A 21,215-nucleotide genomic window follows, 5' to 3' on the forward strand; every position below is an offset into this window, starting at 1 on the left:
CTGACCCCTGACCCACTCTGAGGGACCCCTGACCCTGACCCCTGACCCACTCTGAGGGACCCCTGACCCTGACCCCTGACCCACTCTGAGGGACCCCTGACCCCTGACCCACTCTGAGGGACCCCTGACCCCTGACCCTGACCCACTCTGAGGGAACCCTGACCCTGAGGGACCCCTTGTGGTGGAGCCTGGAACTGACATGTTCACACCATCCATCCATTTTCTACCCCTTGTTCCCTTTCGGGGTCACGGTGACTGGAGCCTGTCCCAGTGACTTTGGGCCTTAGACGGGGAACACCACATGTCTCAAACTCACAAAGTCCTGTAAATCTATAAATAATACATTTAGTACATGAGTACATAAAGTACATGAATACATAAAGTACATGAGTACATAAAGTAAATGAATACATAAAGTACATGAATACATAAAGTACATGAATACATAAAGTATATGAGTACATAAAGTACATGAGTACATAAAGTACATGAATACATAAAGTACATGAGTACATAAAGTAAATGAATACATAAAGTACATGAATACATAAAGTACATGAATACATAAAGTATATGAGTACATAAAGTACATGAATACAAAAAGTACATGAATACAAAAAGTACATGAATACATAAAGTACAGTCCTGGTTGGGTTCTGGTCAGTCCTCCTGCAGCAGCTGCAGGCGGTCAGCTCCGGTGGAGGGTTTGCTGTGTCCAGTGTCGATTCCTTCACAGTCGTCGGTGAAAAACACCAGGTCCTGAAACAGCCAGAGGCACAGGTCATACAGGGCCCAACCTGACCCAGGGGCCCAATCAGATCAAGGGGCCCAATCAGATCAAGGGGCCCAATCAGATCCAGGGGCCCACAGGTCAGACATAATAATAATACCTTTTATTTCTATAGCGCTTTTCAATGACCCAAAGACGCTTTGACATATACAAAAAGGGGGGGTATTTACAGACAGGGGGGACAGCACGTACAATACACAATAATGTACACAATAATGTACACAATAATGTACACAATAATGTACAGATAAAATAAACAAGACAGAAGAAGTAGAAAGAAAGTGATGGGGATGTTAGGGATCATCTCAAAATGGATTGAAGCTGAAAAGACGTCATTTTTTTCGTCTCTCTCTGGCCCCTCCCCCCTCATGTTCTGGCCCCTCCCCCTCATGTTCTGGCCCCTCCCCCTCATGTTCTGGCCCCTCCCCCCTCATGTCTGGCTTCACATCACATGTTACGCGTTGATAAAACGATAGTATCTTGATGGACCTGCTTCACCTCTAGTGAACATCTGAACATCCTTTGGTAAGTTTATATTTAGAAGTTATGAATTATCCAAATAATATCACCTGTCACTCATGTTTGTTTACTCAATCCACATGGTCCACGGCGCGCCGTGGCCAGCGCGGAGAGCGGGGCGGGTGCTCCCTCGTACGCACTTCTCGTGCTCCGCGCCCGCCGCCTAATGTCGGCCTAATGCTCGTTGCTGAGAGAGTTTTTTAACATTTCAAACAATTACTGACACAACGATGTATTGAAGATTCAAAGCAACAAAAAGATGAAATGTAGGTTCAATCCCCCCCAGGCCGCGCCCCCCCCAGGCCCCGCCCCCCCAAGACGAAATTTTTTAATTTTTTTCAGCTTCAACCCATTTTGAGATGATACCTAACAGGGGGGAAAAGTGTAGACAGTGGGGTAGAGGAGGTCATAGGTCATAGGTTTGGGTGAATAAGTGTGTTTTCAGGCGGGATTTAAATGTTGTGAGTGAGGGAGAGTGGGACGGGGGGACGCTCTGTCACCAAAAAATTTGAGTCGGGATGTTGGTGCAGCCAAGGTGAGAGTGGAGGAGGAGCGGAGGAGGAGTGGAGGAGGAGGAGCGGAGGAGGAGTGGAGGAGGAGTGGAGGAGGAAGAGCGGAGAGGGAGGAGGAGTGGAGGAGGGGAGCGGAGGAGGAGGGGAGGAGGATGAGCGGAGGAGGAGGAGCCGAGGAGGAGTGGAGGAGGGGGAGTGGAGGAGGAGGAGCGAAGGAGGAGTGGAGGAGGAGGAGCGGAGGAGGAGTGGAGGAGGAGGAGTGGAGGAGGAGTGGAGGAAGAGGAGCGGAGGAGGAGGAGCGGAGGAGGAGGGGAGGAGGGGGAGCGGAGGAGGAGTGGAAGAAGAGGAGCGGAGGAGGAGGAGCGGAGGAGGAGGGGAGGAGGGGGAGCGGAAGAGGAGGGGAGGAGCCGAGGAGGAGGAGCCGAGGAGCAGTGGAGGAGGAGGAGCGGAGGAGGAGGAGCGGAGGAGGAGGTGAGGAGGAGGAGGAGCGGAGGAGGAGGAGCGGAGGAGGAGGAGTGGAGGAGGGGGAGCGGAGGAGGAAGAGCGGAGGAGGAGGGGTGGAGGAGGAGCTGAGGAGGAGGAGCGGAGGAGGAGTGGAGGAGGAGGAGCGGAGGAGGAGTGGAGGAGGAGGAGCGGAGGAGGGGGAGCGGAGGAGGAGTGGAGGAGGGGGAGCGGAGGAGGAGGGGAGGAGGAGGAGCGGAGGAGGAGGAGCCGAGGAGGAGTGGAGAAGGGGGAGCGGAGGAGGAGGAGCGGAGGAGGAGTGGAGGAGGAGGAGCCGAGGAGGAGTGGAGGAGGAGGAGCCGAGGAGGAGCCGAGGAGGAGCGGAGGAGGAGGAGCGGAGGAGGAGGAGCCGAGGAGGAGTGGAGGAGGAGGAGCTGAGGAGGAGGAGCGGAGGAGGAGTGGAGGAGGAGGAGCGGAGGAGGAGTGGAGGAGGAGGAGCCGAGGAGGAGTGGAGGAGGAGGAACGGAGGAGGAGGAGCCGAGGAGGAGTGGAGGAGGAGGAGCCGAGGAGGAGGAGCGGAGGAGGAGTGGAGGAGGGGGAGCCGAGGAGGAGAAGCGGAGGAGGAGTGGAGGAGAAGGAGCGGAAGAGGAGTGGAGGAGGGGGAGCGGAGGAGGAGGGGAGGAGGAGGAGCGGGGGAGGAGTGGAGGAGGTGGAGCGGAGGGCGAGGAGCGGAGGAGGAGCGGAGGGGGGCAGTGGGGGATGAGGGGGTCGGACAGGTGGGGGGGGCTAGGTGGTGAAGAGCTTTGAAGGTGAGGAGGAGTATTATGAAGTTGATGCGCTGCTTGATGAGGGTGTGGGTGAGGAGGGTGTGGGTGAGGAGGGTGTGGGTGAGGAGGCGGGTGTGGGTGAGGAGGGGGTGGGTGAGGAGGGAGTGGATGAGGAGGCGGGTGTGGGTGAGGAAGCGGGTGTGAGTGAGGAGGGTGTGGGTGAGGAGGGTGTGGGTGAGGAGGCGGGTGTGGGTGAGGAGGGTGTGGGTGAGGAGGCGGGTGTGGGTGAGGAGGGGGTGGGTGAGGAGGGAGTGGATGAGGAGGCGGGTGTGGGTGAGGAAGCGGGTGTGAGTGAGGAGGGTGTGGGTGAGGAGGGTGTGGGTGAGGAGGCGGGTGTGGGTGAGGAGGCGGGTGTGAGTGAGGAGGGTGTGGGTGAGGAGGGTGTGGGTGAGGAGGCGGGTGTGGGTGAGGAGGCAGGTGTGGGTGAGGAGGCGGGTGTGGGTGAGGAGGGTGTGGGTGAGGAGGGTGTGGGTGAGGAGGCGGGTGTGGGTGAGGAGGGGGTGGGTGAGGAGGGAGTGGGTGAGGAGGCGGGTGTGGGTGAGGAAGCGGGTGTGAGTGAGGAGGGTGTGGGTGAGGAGGGTGTGGGTGAGGAGGCGGGTGTGGGTGAGGAGGCAGGTGTGGGTGAGGAGGCGGGTGTGGGTGAGGAGGGTGTGGGTGAGGAGGGTGTGGGTGAGGAGGCGGGTGTGGGAGAGGAGGCGGGTGTGAGTGAGGAGGGTGTGGGTGAGGAGGGTGTGGGTGAGGAGGCGGGTGTGGGTGAGGAGGCGGGTGTGAGTGAGGATGGTGTGGGTGAGGAGGGTGTGGGTGAGGAGGCGGGTGTGGGTGAGGAGGCGGGTGTGAGTGAGGAGGCGGGTGTGAGTGAGGAGGCGGGTGTGAGTGAGGAGGGTGTGGGTGAGGAGGGTGTGGGTAAGGAGGCGGGTGTGGGTGAGGAGGGGGTGGGTGAGGAGGGAGTGGGTGAGGAGGCGGGTGTGGGAGAGGAGGCGGGTGTGAGTGAGGAGGGTGTGGGTGAGGAGGGTGTGGGTGAGGAGGCGGGTGTGGGTGAGGAGGCGGGTGTGAGTGAGGATGGTGTGGGTGAGGAGGGTGTGGGTGAGGAGGCGGGTGTGGGTGAGGAGGCGGGTGTGAGTGAGGAGGCGGGTGTGAGTGAGGAGGCGGGTGTGAGTGAGGAGGGTGTGGGTGAGGAGGCGGGTGTGGGTGAGGAGGCGGGTGTGGGTGAGGAGGCGGGTGTGAGTGAGGAGGCGGGTGTGGGTGAGGAGGCGGGTGTGAGTGAGGAGGGTGTGGGTGAGGAGGGTGTGGGTGAGGAGGCGGGTGTGGGTGAGGAGGCAGGTGTGGGTGAGGAGGCAGGTGTGGGTGAGGAGGCGGGTGTGAGTGAGGAGGGTGTGGGTGAGGAGGGTGTGGGTGAGGAGGCGGGTGTGGGTGAGGAGGCGGGTGTGAGTGAGGAGGGTGTGGGTGAAGAGGCGGGTGTGGGTGAGGAGGCGGGTGTGAGTGAGGAGGGTGTGTGTGAGGAAGGTGTGGGTGAGGAGGCGGGTGTGGGTGAGGAGGCAGGTGTGGGTGAGGAGGCGGGTGTGGGTGAGGAGGGTGTGGGTGAGGAGGGTGTGGGTGAGGAGGGTGTGGGTGAGGAGGCGGGTGTGGGTGAGGAGGCGGGTGTGAGTGAGGAGGGTGTGGGTGAGGAGGGTGTGGGTGAGGAGGCGGGTGTGGGTGAGGAGGCTGTGGGTGAGGAGGCGGGTGTGGGTGAGGAGGCGGGTGTGAGTGAGGAGGGTGTGGGTGAGGAGGGTGTGGGTGAGGAGGCGGGTGTGGGTGAGGAGGCGGGTGTGGGTGAGGAGGCTGTGGGTGAGGAGGCGGGTGTGGGTGAGGAGGCGGGTGTGAGTGAGGAGGGTGTGGGTGAGGAGGGTGTGGGTGAGGAGGCGGGTGTGGGTGAGGAGGCGGGTGTGGGTGAGGAGGCGGGTGTGAGTGAGGAGGGTGTGGGTGAGGAGGGTGTGGGTGAGGAGGCGGGTGTGGGTGAGGAGACGGGTGTGGGTGAGGAGGCTGTGGGTGAGGAGGCGGGTGTGGGTGAGGAGGCGGGTGTGAGTGAGGAGGGTGTGGGTGAGGAGGGTGTGGGTGAGGAGGCGGGTGTGGGTGAGGAGGCGGGTGTGGGTGAGGAGGCGGGTGTGAGTGAGGAGGCGGGTGTGGGTGAGGAGGAGGGTGTGAGTGAGGAGGGTGTGGGTGAGGAGGGTGTGGGTGAGTAGGGTGTGGGTGAGGAGGCGGGTGAGGGTGAGGAGGCGGGTGTGGGTGAGGAAGCGGGTTTGAGTGAGGAGGGTGTGGGTGAGGAGGGTGTGGGTGAGTAGGGTGTGGGTGAGGAGGCGGGTGTGGGTGAGGAGGCGGGTGTGGGTGAGGAGGCGGCTTTGGGTGAGGAGGCGGGTGTGGGTGATGATGGTGTGGGTGAGGAGGCGGGTGCTGGTGAGGGTGGAGGGGGTGAAGGGGGTGATGGTGGAGGGGGTTAGTTTAAGGTCTTTACCCTGTAGAAGAGGGTTAGTTTAAGGTCTTTACCCTGTAGCAGATGTTTTTTTTTAAGGTCTTGACCCTGTCACAGAGGGTTAGTTTAAGGTCTTTGCCCTGTTGCAGAGGGTTAGTTTAAGGTCTTTACTCCGTCACAGTGGATTAGAGGTGGGGTATAGGGTTGAGGGCATCAAGTGTAGGGTTTTGTCTTTACCCTGTAATAGAGGGTTAGTTTAAGGTCTTTACCCTTTCACAGAGGGTTAGTTTAAGGTCTTTACTCCGTCACAGTGGGTTAGAGGTGGGGTATAGGGTTTAGGAAATCAAGTGTAGGGTTAGGTCTTTACCCTGTAACAGAGGGTTAGTTTAAGGTCCTTACTCCGTCACAGAGGGTTAGAGGTGGAGTATAGGGTTTAGGGCATCAAGTGTAGGGTTAGGTCTTTACCCTGTCACAGAGGGTTAGTTTAAAGTCTTTACCCTGTAACAGAAGGTTAGTTTAAGGTCTTTACCCTGTCACAGAAGGTTAGTTTAAGGTCTTTATTCCGTCACAGAGGGTTAGGGGTGGGGTATAGGGTTTAGGGCATCAAGTGTAGGGTTAGGTCTTTACCCTGTCACACAGGGTTAGTTTAAGGTCTTTACCCTGTCACAGAGGGTTAGTTTAAGGTTCTTTACCCCGTCACAGAGGGTTAGTTTAAGGTCTTTAGTCTTTCAGAGAGGGTTTGAGGTAGGGTATAGGGTTAGGGCATCAAGTGTAGGGTTAAGTCTTTATCCTGTCACAGAAGGTTATTTTAAGGTCTTTACCCTGTCACAGAGGGTTGGTTTAAGGTCTTTATCCTGTCACAAAGGGTCAGTTTAAGGTCTTTACTCTGTCACAGAGGGTTAAAGGTGGGGTATGGGGTTTAGAGCATCAAGTGTAGGGTTAGGTCTTTACCCTGTAACAGAGGGTTAGTTTAAGGTATTTACCCTGTCACAAAGCGTTAGTTTAAGGTCTTTACTCTGTCACAGTGGGTTAGAGGTGGGGTATAGGGTTTAGGGCCTCAAGTGTAGGGTTAGGTCTTTACCCTGTCACAGAGGGTTAGTTTAGGGTCTTTACTCCGTCACAGAGGATTAGAGGTGGGGTATAGGGTTAAGGGCATCAAGTGTAGGGTTAGGTCTTTACCCTGTCACAGAGGGTTAGTTTAAAGTCTTTACCCTGTAACAGAAGGTTAGTTTAAGGTCTTTACCCTGTCACAGAAGGTTAGTTTAAGGTCTTTATTCTGTCACAGAGGGTTAGGGGTGGGGTATAGGGTTTAGGGCATCAAGTGTGGGGTTAGGTCTTTACGTTGTCACAGAGGGTTAGTTAAAGGTCTTTACCCTGTCACAGAGGGTTAGTTTAAGGTCTTTACTCTGTCACAGAGGGTTAGTTTAAGGTCTTTACCCTGTCACGGAGGGTTAGTTTAAGGTCTTTGCCCTGTCAAAGAGGGTTAGTTTAAGGTCTTTACTCCGTCACAGAGGGTTAGTTTAAGGTCCTTACCCTGTCACAGAGGGTTAGTTTAAGGTCTTTACTCCGTCACAGAGGGTTAGAGCTGGGGTATAGGGTTTAGGGCATCAAGTGTAGGGTTAGGTCTTTACCCTGTCACAGAGGGTTAGTTTAAGATCTTTACCCTGTCACAGAGGGTTATTTTAAGGTCTTTGTCTATCACAGAGGGTTAGAAGTGGGCATAGGGTTTAGGGCATCAAGTGTAGGGTTAGGTCTTTACCCTGTCAGAGAGGGTTAGTTTAAAGTCTTTACCCTGTAACAGAAGGTTAGTTTAAGGTCTTTACCCTGTCACAGAAGGTTAGTTTAAGGTCTTTATTCTGTCACAGAGGGTTAGGGGTGGGGTATAGGGTTTAGGGCATCAAGTGTGGGGTTAGGTCTTTACGTTGTCACAGAGGGTTAGTTAAAGGTCTTTACCCTGTCACAGAGGGTTAGTTTAAGTTCTTACCCTGTCACAGAAGGTTAGTTTAAGGTCTTTACCCTGTCACAGAGGGTTAGTTTAAGGTCTTTACTCCGTCACAGAAGGTTATTTTAAGGTCTTTACCCTGTCACAGAGGGTTAGTTTAAGGTCTTTACTCTCTCACAGAGGGTTAGAGGTGGGGTATAGGGTTTAGGGCATCAAGTGTAGGGTTAGGTCTTCACCCTGTCACAGGGGGTTAGTTTAAGGTCCTTACCCTGTCACAGAGGGTTAGTTTAAGGTCTCTACTCTGTCAGAGAGGGTTAGAGGTCGTGTATAGGGTTTAGGACATCAAGTGTAGGGTTAGGTCTTTACCCTCTCACAGAGGGTTAGTTAAAGGTCTTTACTATTCACAGAGGGTTAGAGGTGGGGTATGGGGTTTAGGGCATAAAGTGTATGGTTTTGTCTATACCCTGTAATAGAGGGTTAGTTTAAGGTCTTTGCCCTGAAGCAGAGGGTTAGTTTAAGGTCTTTACCCTGTCACAGAGGGTTGTTTAAGGTCTTTACCCTTTCACAGAGGGTTAGTTTAAGGTCTTTACCCTGTCACAGAGGGTTAGTTTAAGGTCTTTACCCTGTCACAGAGGGTTAGTTTAAGGTCTTTGACCTGAAGCCGAGGGTTAGTTTAAGGTCTTTACCCTGTCACATAGGGTTGTTTAAGGTCTTTACTCTGTCACAGAGGGTTAGTTTAAGGTCTTTACCCTGTCACAGAGGTTTCGTTTAAGGTCTTTACTCTGTCACAGCGGGTTAGAGGTGGGGTATGGGGTTTAGGGCATCAAGTGTAGTGTTAGGTCTTTACCCTGTAACAGAGGGTTAGTTTAAGGTCTTTACTCCGTCACAGAGGGTTAGTTTAAGGTCCTTACCCTGTCACAGAGGGTTAGTTTAAGGTCTTTACCCTGTCACAGAGGGTTATTTTAAGGTCTTTGTCTATCACAGAGGGTTAGAAGTTGGCATAGGGTTTAGGGCATCAAGTGTAGGGTTAGGTCTTTACCCTGTCAGAGAGGGTTAGTTTAAAGTCTTTACCCTGTAACAGAAGGTTAGTTTAAGGTCTTTACCCTGTCACAGAAGTTTAGTTTAAGGTCTTTATTCTGTCACAGAGGGTTAGGGGTGGGGTATAGGGTTTAGGGCATCAAGTGTGGGGTTAGGTCTTTACGTTGTCACAGAGGGTTAGTTAAAGGTCTTTACCCTGTCACAGAGGGTTAGTTTAAGTCCTTATCCTGTCACAGAAGGTTAGTTTAAGGTCTTTACCCTGTCACAGAGGGTTAGTTTAAGGTCTTTACTCCGTCACAGAAGGTTAGTTTAAGGTCTTTACCCTGTCACAGAGGGTTAGTTTAAGGTCTTTACTCTCTCACAGAGGGTTAGAGGTGGGGTATAGGGTTTAGGGCATCAAGTGTAGGGTTAGGTCTTCACCCTGTCACAGGGGGTTAGTTTAAGGTCCTTACCCTGTCACAGAGGGTTAGTTTAAGGTCTCTACTCTGTCAGAGAGGGTTAGAGGTCGTGTATAGGGTTTAGGACATCAAGTGTAGGGTTAGGTCTTTACCCTCTCACAGAGGGTTAGTTAAAGGTCTTTACTATTCACAGAGGGTTAGAGGTGGGGTATGGGGTTTAGGGCATAAAAGTGTATGGTTTTGTCTTTACCCTGTAATAGAGGGTTAGTTTAAGGTCTTTGCCCTGAAGCAGAGGGTTAGTTTAAGGTCTTTGACCTGAAGCCGAGGGTTAGTTTAAGGTCTTTACCCTGTCACATAGGGTTGTTTAAGGTCTTTACTCTGTCACAGAGGGTTAGTTTAAGGTCTTTACCCTGTCACAGAGGTTTCGTTTAAGGTCTTTACTCTGTCACAGCGGGTTAGAGGTGGGGTATGGGGTTTAGGGCATCAAGTGTAGTGTTAGGTCTTTACCCTGTAACAGAGGGTTAGTTTAAGGTCTTTACTCCGTCACAGAGGGTTAGTTTAAGCTCTTTAATCCGTCACAGAGGGTTATATGTGGGGTATAGGGTTTAGGGCATCAAGTGTAGGGTTAGGTCTTTACCCTGTAACAGAGGGTTAGTTTAAGGTCTTTACCCTGTCACAGAGGGTTAGTTTAAGGTCTTTACTCTGTCACAGAGGGTTAGAGGTGGGGTATAGGGTTTAGGGCATCAAGTGCAGGGTTAGGTCTTTACCCGGTCACAGAGGGTTAGTTTAAGGTCCTTACCCTTTCAAAGAGGGTTAGTTTAAGGTCTTTACTCCGTCACAGAGGGTTAGAGGTAGGGTATAGGGTTTAGGGCATCAAGTGTATGGTTTGGTCTTTATCCTGTCATGGAGGGTTAGTTTAAGGTCTTCACCAGGTCACAGAGGGTTAGTTTAAGGTCCATACCCTGTCAATGAGGGTCAGTTTAAGGTCTTTGCTCTGTCACAGAGGGTTAGAGGTGGGGTATAGGGTTTAGAGCATCAAGTTTAGGGTTAGGTCTTTACCCTGTAACAGAGGGTTAGTTTAAGTTCTTTACCCAGTCACAGAGGATTAGTTTAAGGTCTTTACTCTGTCAGAGTGTGTTGTAGGTGGGGTATACGGTTGATGGAATCAAGTGTAGGGTTTGGTCTTTACCCTGTAACAGAGGGTTAGTTCATGGTCTTTACTCTTTCACAGAGGGTTAAAGGTGGGGTATAGGGTTTAGGGCATCAAGTGTAGGGTTAGGTCTTTACCCTGTCACAGAGGGTTAGTTTAAGGTCTTTACTCTGTCACAGAGGGTTAGTTTCAGGTCTTCACCCTGTCACAGAGGGATAGTTTAAGGTTTTTGACCTGAAGCAGAGGGTTAGTTTAAGGTCTTTACCCTGTCACAGAGGGTTGTTTAAGGTCTTTACCCTGTCACAGAGGGTTAGTTTAAGGTCTTTACCCTGTCACAGAGGGTTAGTTTAAGGTCTTTACCCTGTCACGGAGGGTTAGAGGTTGGGTATCGGGTTTAGGGCATCAAGTGTAGGGTTAGGTCTTTACCCTGTAACAGAGGGTTAGTTTAAGGTATTTACCCTGTCACAGAGGGTTAGTCTAAGGTCTTTACTCTTTCACAGAGGGTTAGAGGTGGGGTATAGGGTTTAGGGCATCAAGTGTAGGGTTAGGTCTTTACCCTGTCACACAGGGTTAGTTTAAGGTCTTTACCCTGTCACAGAGGGTTAGTTTAAGGTTCTTTACCCCGTCACAGAGGGTTAGTTTAAGGTCTTTAGTCTTTCAGAGAGGGTTTGAGGTAGGGTATAGGGTTAGGGCATCAAGTGTAGGGTTAAGTCTTTATCCTGTCACAGAAGGTTATTTTAAGGTCTTTACCCTGTCACAGAGGGTTGGTTTAAGGTCTTTATCCTGTCACAAAGGGTCAGTTTAAGGTCTTTACCCTGTCACAGAGGGTTAGTTTAAAGTCTTTACCCTGTAACAGAAGGTTAGTTTAAGGTCTTTACCCTGTCACAGAAGGTTAGTTTAAGGTCTTTATTCTCTCACAGAGGGTTAGGGGTGGGGTATAGGGTTTAGGGCATCAAGTGTGGGGTTAGGTCTTTACGTTGTCACAGAGGGTTAGTTAAAGGTCTTTACCCTGTCACAGAGGGTTAGTTTAAGGTCTTTACTCTGTCACAGAGGGTTAGTTTAAGGTCTTTACCCTGTCACGGAGGGTTAGTTTAAGGTCTTTGCCCTGTCAAAGAGGGTTAGTTTAAGGTCTTTACTCCGTCACAGAGGGTTAGTTTAAGGTCCTTACCCTGTCACAGAGGGTTAGTTTAAGGTCTTTACTCCGTCACAGAGGGTTAGAGCTGGGGTATAGGGTTTAGGGCATCAAGTGTAGGGTTAGGTCTTTACCCTGTCACAGAGGGTTAGTTTAAGGTCTTTACCCTGTCACAGAGGGTTATTTTAAGGTCGTTGTCTATCACAGAGGGTTAGAAGTTGGCATAGGGTTTAGGGCATCAAGTGTAGGGTTAGGTCTTTACCCTGTCAGAGAGGGTTAGTTTAAAGTCTTTACCCTGTAACAGAAGGTTAGTTTAAGGTCTTTACCCTGTCACAGAAGGTTAGTTTAAGGTCTTTATTCTGTCACAGAGGGTTAGGGGTGGGGTATAGGGTTTAGGGCATCAAGTGTGGGGTTAGGTCTTTACGTTGTCACAGAGGGTTAGTTAAAGGTCTTTACCCTGTCACAGAGGGTTAGTTTAAGTCCTTATTCTGTCACAGAAGGTTAGTTTAAGGTCTTTACCCTGTCACAGAGGGTTAGTTTAAGGTCTTTACTCTCTCACAGAGGGTTAGAGGTGGGGTATAGGGTTTAGGGCATCAAGTGTAGGGTTAGGTCTTCACCCTGTCACAGGGGGTTAGTTTAAGGTCCTTACCCTGTCACAGAGGGTTAGTTTAAGGTCTCTACTCTGTCAGAGAGGGTTAGAGGTCGTGTATAGGGTTTAGGACATCAAGTGTAGGGTCAGGTCTTTACCCTCTCACAGAGGGTTAGTTAAAGGTCTTTACTATTCACAGAGGGTTAGAGGTGGGGTATGGGGTTTAGGGCATAAAAGTGTATGGTCTTGTCTTTACCCTGTAATAGAGGGTTAGTTTAAGGTCTTTGCCCTGAAGCAGAGGGTTAGTTTAAGGTCTTTACCCTGTCACAGAGGGTTGTTTAAGGTCTTTACCCTTTCACAGAGGGTTAGTTTAAGGTCTTTACCCTGTCACAGAGGGTTAGTTTAAGGTCTTTACCCTGTCACAGAGGGTTAGTTTAATGTCTTTGACCTGAAGCCGAGGGTTAGTTTAAGGTCTTTACCCTGTCACATAGGGTTGTTTAAGGTCTTTACTCTGTCACAGAGGGTTAGTTTAAGGTCTTTACCCTGTCACAGAGGTTTCGTTTAAGGTCTTTACTCTGTCACAGCGGGTTAGAGATGGGGTATGGGGTTTAGGGCATCAAGTGTAGTGTTAGGTCTTTACCCTGTAACAGAGGGTTAGTTTAAGGTCTTTACTCCGTCACAGTGGGTTAGAGGTGGGGTATAGGGTTTAGGGCATCAAGTGTAGGGTTAGGTCTTTACCCTGTAACAGAGGGTTAGTTTAAGGTCCTTACTCCGTCACAGAGGGTTAGAGGTGGAGTATAGGGTTTAGGGCATCAAGTGTAGGGTTAGGTCTTTACCCTGTCACAGAGGGTTAGTTTAAAGTCTTTACCCTGTAACAGAAGGTTAGTTTAAGGTCTTTACCCTGTCACAGAAGGTTAGTTTAAGGTCTTTATTCCGTCACAGAGGGTTAGGGGTGGGGTATAGGGTTTAGGGCATCAAGTGTAGGGTTAGGTCTTTACCCTGTCACACAGGGTTAGTTTAAGGTCTTTACCCTGTCACAGAGGGTTAGTTTAAGGTTCTTTACCCCGTCACAGAGGGTTAGTTTAAGGTCTTTAGTCTTTCAGAGAGGGTTTGAGGTAGGGTATAGGGTTAGGGCATCAAGTGTAGGGTTAAGTCTTTATCCTGTCACAGAAGGTTATTTTAAGGTCTTTACCCTGTCACAGAGGGTTGGTTTAAGGTCTTTATCCTGTCACAAAGGGTCAGTTTAAGGTCTTTACTCTGTCACAGAGGGTTAAAGGTGGGGTATGGGGTTTAGAGCATCAAGTGTAGGGTTAGGTCTTTACCCTGTAACAGAGGGTTAGTTTAAGGTATTTACCCTGTCACAAAGCGTTAGTTTAAGGTCTTTACTCTGTCACAGTGGGTTAGAGGTGGGGTATAGGGTTTAGGGCCTCAAGTGTAGGGTTAGGTCTTTACCCTGTCACAGAGGGTTAGTTTAGGGTCTTTACTCCGTCACAGAGGATTAGAGGTGGGGTATAGGGTTAAGGGCATCAAGTGTAGGGTTAGGTCTTTACCCTGTCACAGAGGGTTAGTTTAAAGTCTTTACCCTGTAACAGAAGGTTAGTTTAAGGTCTTTACCCTGTCACAGAAGGTTAGTTTAAGGTCTTTATTCTGTCACAGAGGGTTAGGGGTGGGGTATAGGGTTTAGGGCATCAAGTGTGGGGTTAGGTCTTTACGTTGTCACAGAGGGTTAGTTAAAGGTCTTTACCCTGTCACAGAGGGTTAGTTTAAGGTCTTTACTCTGTCACAGAGGGTTAGTTTAAGGTCTTTACCCTGTCACGGAGGGTTAGTTTAAGGTCTTTGCCCTGTCAAAGAGGGTTAGTTTAAGGTCTTTACTCCGTCACAGAGGGTTAGTTTAAGGTCCTTACCCTGTCACAGAGGGTTAGTTTAAGGTCTTTACTCCGTCACAGAGGGTTAGAGCTGGGGTATAGGGTTTAGGGCATCAAGTGTAGGGTTAGGTCTTTACCCTGTCACAGAGGGTTAGTTTAAGATCTTTACCCTGTCACAGAGGGTTATTTTAAGGTCTTTGTCTATCACAGAGGGTTAGAAGTGGGCATAGGGTTTAGGGCATCAAGTGTAGGGTTAGGTCTTTACCCTGTCAGAGAGGGTTAGTTTAAAGTCTTTACCCTGTAACAGAAGGTTAGTTTAAGGTCTTTACCCTGTCACAGAAGGTTAGTTTAAGGTCTTTATTCTGTCACAGAGGGTTAGGGGTGGGGTATAGGGTTTAGGGCATCAAGTGTGGGGTTAGGTCTTTACGTTGTCACAGAGGGTTAGTTAAAGGTCTTTACCCTGTCACAGAGGGTTAGTTTAAGTTCTTACCCTGTCACAGAAGGTTAGTTTAAGGTCTTTACCCTGTCACAGAGGGTTAGTTTAAGGTCTTTACTCCGTCACAGAAGGTTATTTTAAGGTCTTTACCCTGTCACAGAGGGTTAGTTTAAGGTCTTTACTCTCTCACAGAGGGTTAGAGGTGGGGTATAGGGTTTAGGGCATCAAGTGTAGGGTTAGGTCTTCACCCTGTCACAGGGGGTTAGTTTAAGGTCCTTACCCTGTCACAGAGGGTTAGTTTAAGGTCTCTACTCTGTCAGAGAGGGTTAGAGGTCGTGTATAGGGTTTAGGACATCAAGTGTAGGGTTAGGTCTTTACCCTCTCACAGAGGGTTAGTTAAAGGTCTTTACTATTCACAGAGGGTTAGAGGTGGGGTATGGGGTTTAGGGCATAAAGTGTATGGTTTTGTCTATACCCTGTAATAGAGGGTTAGTTTAAGGTCTTTGCCCTGAAGCAGAGGGTTAGTTTAAGGTCTTTACCCTGTCACAGAGGGTTGTTTAAGGTCTTTACCCTTTCACAGAGGGTTAGTTTAAGGTCTTTACCCTGTCACAGAGGGTTAGTTTAAGGTCTTTACCCTGTCACAGAGGGTTAGTTTAAGGTCTTTGACCTGAAGCCGAGGGTTAGTTTAAGGTCTTTACCCTGTCACATAGGGTTGTTTAAGGTCTTTACTCTGTCACAGAGGGTTAGTTTAAGGTCTTTACCCTGTCACAGAGGTTTCGTTTAAGGTCTTTACTCTGTCACAGCGGGTTAGAGGTGGGGTATGGGGTTTAGGGCATCAAGTGTAGTGTTAGGTCTTTACCCTGTAACAGAGGGTTAGTTTAAGGTCTTTACTCGGTCACAGAGGGTTAGTTTAAGCTCTTTAATCCGTCACAGAGGGTTATATGTGGGGTATAGGGTTTAGGGCATCAAGTGTAGGGTTAGGTCTTTACCCTGTAACAGAGGGTTAGTTTAAGGTCTTTACCCTGTCACAGAGGGTTAGTTTAAGGTCTTTACTCTGTCACAGAGGGTTAGAGGTGGGGTATAGGGTTTAGGGCATCAAGTGCAGGGTTAGGTCTTTACCCGGTCACAGAGGGTTAGTTTAAGGTCCTTACCCTTTCAAAGAGGGTTAGTTTAAGGTCTTTACTCCGTCACAGAGGGTTAGAGGTAGGGTATAGGGTTTAGGGCATCAAGTGTATGGTTTGGTCTTTATCCTGTCATAGAGGGTTAGTTTAAAGTCTTCACCAGGTCACAGAGGGTTAGTTTAAGGTCCATACCCTGTCAATGAGGGTCAGTTTAAGGTCTTTGCTCTGTCACAGAGGGTTAGAGGTGGGGTATAGGGTTTAGAGCATCAAGTTTAGGGTTAGGTCTTTACCCTGTAACAGAGGGTTAGTTTAAGTTCTTTACCCAGTCACAGAGGATTAGTTTAAGGTCTTTACTCTGTCAGAGTGTGTTGTAGGTGGGGTATACGGTTGATGGAATCAAGTGTAGGGTTTGGTCTTTACCCTGTAACAGAGGGTTAGTTCATGGTCTTTACTCTTTCACAGAGGGTTAAAGGTGGGGTATAGGGTTTAGGGCATCAAGTGTAGGGTTAGGTCTTTACCCTGTCACAGAGGGTTAGTTTAAGGTCTTTACTCTGTCACAGAGGGTTAGTTTCAGGTCTTCACCCTGTCACAGAGGGATAGTTTAAGGTTTTTGCCCTGAAGCAGAGGGTTGTTTAAGGTCTTTACCCTGTCACAGAGGGTTAGTTTAAGGTCTTTACCCTGTCACAGAGGGTTAGTTTAAGGTCTTTACCCTGTCACGGAGGGTTAGAGGTTGGGTATCGGGTTTAGGGCATCAAGTGTAGGGTTAGGTCTTTACCCTGTAACAGAGGGTTAGTTTAAGGTATTTACCCTGTCACAGAGGGTTAGTCTTAGGTCTTTACTCTTTCACAGAGGGTTAGAGGTGGGGTATAGGGTTTAGGGCATCAAGTGTAGGGTTAGGTCTTTACCCTGTCACACAGGGTTAGTTTAAGGTCTTTACCCTGTCACAGAGGGTTAGTTTAAGGTTCTTTACCCCGTCACAGAGGGTTAGTTTAAGGTCTTTAGTCTTTCAGAGAGGGTTTGAGGTAGGGTATAGGGTTAGGGCATCAAGTGTAGGGTTAAGTCTTTATCCTGTCACAGAAGGTTATTTTAAGGTCTTTACCCTGTCACAGAGGGTTGGTTTAAGGTCTTTATCCTGTCACAAAGGGTCAGTTTAAGGTCTTTACCCTGTCACAGAGGGTTAGTTTAAAGTCTTTACCCTGTAACAGAAGGTTAGTTTAAGGTCTTTACCCTGTCACAGAAGGTTAGTTTAAGGTCTTTATTCTCTCACAGAGGGTTAGGGGTGGGGTATAGGGTTTAGGGCATCAAGTGTGGGGTTAGGTCTTTACGTTGTCACAGAGGGTTAGTTAAAGGTCTTTACCCTGTCACAGAGGGTTAGTTTAAGGTCTTTACTCTGTCACAGAGGGTTAGTTTAAGGTCTTTACCCTGTCACGGAGGGTTAGTTTAAGGTCTTTGCCCTGTCAAAGAGGGTTAGTTTAAGGTCTTTACTCCGTCACAGAGGGTTAGTTTAAGGTCCTTACCCTGTCACAGAGGGTTAGTTTAAGGTCTTTACCCTGTCACAGAGGGTTATTTTAAGGTCTTTGTCTATCACAGAGGGTTAGAAGTTGGCATAGGGTTTAGGGCATCAAGTGTAGGGTTAGGTCTTTACCCTGTCAGAGAGGGTTAGTTTAAAGTCTTTACCCTGTAACAGAAGGTTAGTTTAAGGTCTTTACCCTGTCACAGAAGTTTAGTTTAAGGTCTTTATTCTGTCACAGAGGGTTAGGGGTGGGGTATAGGGTTTAGGGCATCAAGTGTGGGGTTAGGTCTTTACGTTGTCACAGAGGGTTAGTTAAAGGTCTTTACCCTGTCACAGAGGGTTAGTTTAAGTCCTTATCCTGTCACAGAAGGTTAGTTTAAGGTCTTTACCCTGTCACAGAGGGTTAGTTTAAGGTCTTTACTCCGTCACAGAAGGTTAGTTTAAGGTCTTTACCCTGTCACAGAGGGTTAGTTTAAGGTCTTTACTCTCTCACAGAGGGTTAGAGGTGGGGTATAGGGTTTAGGGCATCAAGTGTAGGGTTAGGTCTTCACCCTGTCACAGGGGGTTAGTTTAAGGTCCTTACCCTGTCACAGAGGGTTAGTTTAAGGTCTCTACTCTGTCAGAGAGGGTTAGAGGTCGTGTATAGGGTTTAGGACATCAAGTGTAGGGTTAGGTCTTTACCCTCTCACAGAGGGTTAGTTAAAGGTCTTTACTATTCACAGAGGGTTAGAGGTGGGGTATGGGGTTTAGGGCATAAAAGTGTATGGTTTTGTCTTTACCCTGTAATAGAGGGTTAGTTTAAGGTCTTTGCCCTGAAGCAGAGGGTTAGTTTAAGGTCTTTGACCTGAAGCCGAGGGTTAGTTTAAGGTCTTTACCCTGTCACATAGGGTTGTTTAAGGTCTTTACTCTGTCACAGAGGGTTAGTTTAAGGTCTTTACCCTGTCACAGAGGTTTCGTTTAAGGTCTTTACTCTGTCACAGCGGGTTAGAGGTGGGGTATGGGGTTTAGGGCATCAAGTGTAGTGTTAGGTCTTTACCCTGTAACAGAGGGTTAGTTTAAGGTCTTTACTCCGTCACAGAGGGTTAGTTTAAGCTCTTTAATCCGTCACAGAGGGTTATATGTGGGGTATAGGGTTTAGGGCATCAAGTGTAGGGTTAGGTCTTTACCCTGTAACAGAGGGTTAGTTTAAGGTCTTTACCCTGTCACAGAGGGTTAGTTTAAGGTCTTTACTCTGTCACAGAGGGTTAGAGGTGGGGTATAGGGTTTAGGGCATCAAGTGCAGGGTTAGGTCTTTACCCGGTCACAGAGGGTTAGTTTAAGGTCCTTACCCTTTCAAAGAGGGTTAGTTTAAGGTCTTTACTCCGTCACAGAGGGTTAGAGGTAGGGTATAGGGTTTAGGGCATCAAGTGTATGGTTTGGTCTTTATCCTGTCATGGAGGGTTAGTTTAAGGTCTTCACCAGGTCACAGAGGGTTAGTTTAAGGTCCATACCCTGTCAATGAGGGTCAGTTTAAGGTCTTTGCTCTGTCACAGAGGGTTAGAGGTGGGGTATAGGGTTTAGAGCATCAAGTTTAGGGTTAGGTCTTTACCCTGTAACAGAGGGTTAGTTTAAGTTCTTTACCCAGTCACAGAGGATTAGTTTAAGGTCTTTACTCTGTCAGAGTGTGTTGTAGGTGGGGTATACGGTTGATGGAATCAAGTGTAGGGTTTGGTCTTTACCCTGTAACAGAGGGTTAGTTCATGGTCTTTACTCTTTCACAGAGGGTTAAAGGTGGGGTATAGGGTTTAGGGCATCAAGTGTAGGGTTAGGTCTTTACCCTGTCACAGAGGGTTAGTTTAAGGTCTTTACTCTGTCACAGAGGGTTAGTTTCAGGTCTTCACCCTGTCACAGAGGGATAGTTTAAGGTTTTTGACCTGAAGCAGAGGGTTAGTTTAAGGTCTTTACCCTGTCACAGAGGGTTGTTTAAGGTCTTTACCCTGTCACAGAGGGTTAGTTTAAGGTCTTTACCCTGTCACAGAGGGTTAGTTTAAGGTCTTTACCCTGTCACGGAGGGTTAGAGGTTGGGTATCGGGTTTAGGGCATCAAGTGTAGGGTTAGGTCTTTACCCTGTAACAGAGGGTTAGTTTAAGGTATTTACCCTGTCACAGAGGGTTAGTCTAAGGTCTTTACTCTTTCACAGAGGGTTAGAGGTGGGGTATAGGGTTTAGGGCATCAAGTGTAGGGTTAGGTCTTTACCCTGTCACACAGGGTTAGTTTAAGGTCTTTACCCTGTCACAGAGGGTTAGTTTAAGGTTCTTTACCCCGTCACAGAGGGTTAGTTTAAGGTCTTTAGTCTTTCAGAGAGGGTTTGAGGTAGGGTATAGGGTTAGGGCATCAAGTGTAGGGTTAAGTCTTTATCCTGTCACAGAAGGTTATTTTAAGGTCTTTACCCTGTCACAGAGGGTTGGTTTAAGGTCTTTATCCTGTCACAAAGGGTCAGTTTAAGGTCTTTACCCTGTCACAGAGGGTTAGTTTAAAGTCTTTACCCTGTAACAGAAGGTTAGTTTAAGGTATTTACCCTGTCACAGAAGGTTAGTTTAAGGTCTTTATTCTCTCACAGAGGGTTAGGGGTGGGGTATAGGGTTTAGGGCATCAAGTGTGGGGTTAGGTCTTTACGTTGTCACAGAGGGTTAGTTAAAGGTCTTTACCCTGTCACAGAGGGTTAGTTTAAGGTCTTTACTCTGTCACAGAGGGTTAGTTTAAGGTCTTTACCCTGTCACGGAGGGTTAGTTTAAGGTCTTTGCCCTGTCAAAGAGGGTTAGTTTAAGGTCTTTACTCCGTCACAGAGGGTTAGTTTAAGGTCCTTACCCTGTCACAGAGGGTTAGTTTAAGGTCTTTACTCCGTCACAGAGGGTTAGAGCTGGGGTATAGGGTTTAGGGCATCAAGTGTAGGGTTAGGTCTTTACCCTGTCACAGAGGGTTAGTTTAAGGTCTTTACCCTGTCACAGAGGGTTATTTTAAGGTCGTTGTCTATCACAGAGGGTTAGAAGTTGGCATAGGGTTTAGGGCATCAAGTGTAGGGTTAGGTCTTTACCCTGTCAGAGAGGGTTAGTTTAAAGTCTTTACCCTGTAACAGAAGGTTAGTTTAAGGTCTTTACCCTGTCACAGAAGGTTAGTTTAAGGTCTTTATTCTGTCACAGAGGGTTAGGGGTGGGGTATAGGGTTTAGGGCATCAAGTGTGGGGTTAGGTCTTTACGTTGTCACAGAGGGTTAGTTAAAGGTCTTTACCCTGTCACAGAGGGTTAGTTTAAGTCCTTATTCTGTCACAGAAGGTTAGTTTAAGGTCTTTACCCTGTCACAGAGGGTTAGTTTAAGGTCTTTACTCTCTCACAGAGGGTTAGAGGTGGGGTATAGGGTTTAGGGCATCAAGTGTAGGGTTAGGTCTTCACCCTGTCACAGGGGGTTAGTTTAAGGTCCTTACCCTGTCACAGAGGGTTAGTTTAAGGTCTCTACTCTGTCAGAGAGGGTTAGAGGTCGTGTATAGGGTTTAGGACATCAAGTGTAGGGTCAGGTCTTTACCCTCTCACAGAGGGTTAGTTAAAGGTCTTTACTATTCACAGAGGGTTAGAGGTGGGGTATGGGGTTTAGGGCATAAAAGTGTATGGTCTTGTCTTTACCCTGTAATAGAGGGTTAGTTTAAGGTCTTTGCCCTGAAGCAGAGGGTTAGTTTAAGGTCTTTACCCTGTCACAGAGGGTTGTTTAAGGTCTTTACCCTTTCACAGAGGGTTAGTTTAAGGTCTTTACCCTGTCACAGAGGGTTAGTTTAAGGTCTTTACCCTGTCACAGAGGGTTAGTTTAATGTCTTTGACCTGAAGCCGAGGGTTAGTTTAAGGTCTTTACCCTGTCACATAGGGTTGTTTAAGGTCTTTACTCTGTCACAGAGGGTTATTTTAAGGTCTTTACCCTGTCACAGAGGTTTCGTTTAAGGTCTTTACTCTGTCACAGCGGGTTAGAGATGGGGTATGGGGTTTAGGGCATCAAGTGTAGTGTTAGGTCTTTACCCTGTAACAGAGGGTTAGTTTAAGGTCTTTACTCCGTCACAGAGGGTTAGTTTAAGCTCTTTAATCCGTCACAGAGGGTTATATGTGGGGTATATGGTTTAGGGCATCAAGTGTAGGGTTAGGTCTTTACCCTGTAACAGAGGGTTAGTTTAAGGTTTTTACCCTGTCACAGAGGGTTAGTTTAAGGTCTTTACTCTGTCACAGAGGGTTAGAGGTGGGGTATAGGGTTTAGGGCATCAAGTGCAGGGTTAGGTCTTTACCCGGTCACAGAGGGTTAGTTTAAGGTCCTTACCCTTTCAAAGAGGGTTAGTTTAAGGTCTTTACTCCGTCACAGAGGGTTAGAGGTAGGGTATAGGGTTTAGGGCATCAAGTGTATGGTTTGGTCTTTATCCTGTCATGGAGGGTTAGTTTAAGGTCTTCACCAGGTCACAGAGGGTTAGTTTAAGGTCCATACCC

At 48.8% G+C, this 21,215-nt stretch overlaps 2 protein-coding genes across 2 annotated transcripts in view; both read right to left on the minus strand.

Moving 5' to 3' along the window:
• Nucleotides 1-331: 331 nt before the first annotated feature.
• cytl1 (cytokine like 1) overlaps nt 332-21,215 on the minus strand; it is a 107,263-nt gene continuing 86,379 nt past the window's right edge. Inside the window, exon 4 of the mRNA XM_072459817.1 lies at nt 332-759. Coding sequence (XP_072315918.1) covers nt 661-759 — 99 coding nt within the window. The 3' untranslated portion in view covers nt 332-660. The remainder of the gene's footprint in view (nt 760-21,215) is intronic.
• LOC140372711 (uncharacterized) lies at nt 1,658-15,396 on the minus strand. Its single transcript, XM_072459815.1, has 2 exons — nt 15,367-15,396; nt 1,658-3,048 (listed from the first exon to the last, which is right to left on the minus strand). The coding sequence occupies exons 1-2, from the start codon at nt 15,394-15,396 to the stop codon at nt 1,762-1,764; spliced, it is 1,317 nt and encodes a 438-aa protein (XP_072315916.1). The 3' UTR covers nt 1,658-1,761.

The sequence above is a fragment of the Eucyclogobius newberryi genome, unplaced genomic scaffold, assembly GCF_026437365.1.
Source record: "Eucyclogobius newberryi isolate DKJ021-1_F unplaced genomic scaffold, fEucNew1.0.hap1 SCAF_28, whole genome shotgun sequence".
NCBI classification, from domain to species: Eukaryota; Metazoa; Chordata; class Actinopteri; order Gobiiformes; family Gobiidae; genus Eucyclogobius; species Eucyclogobius newberryi.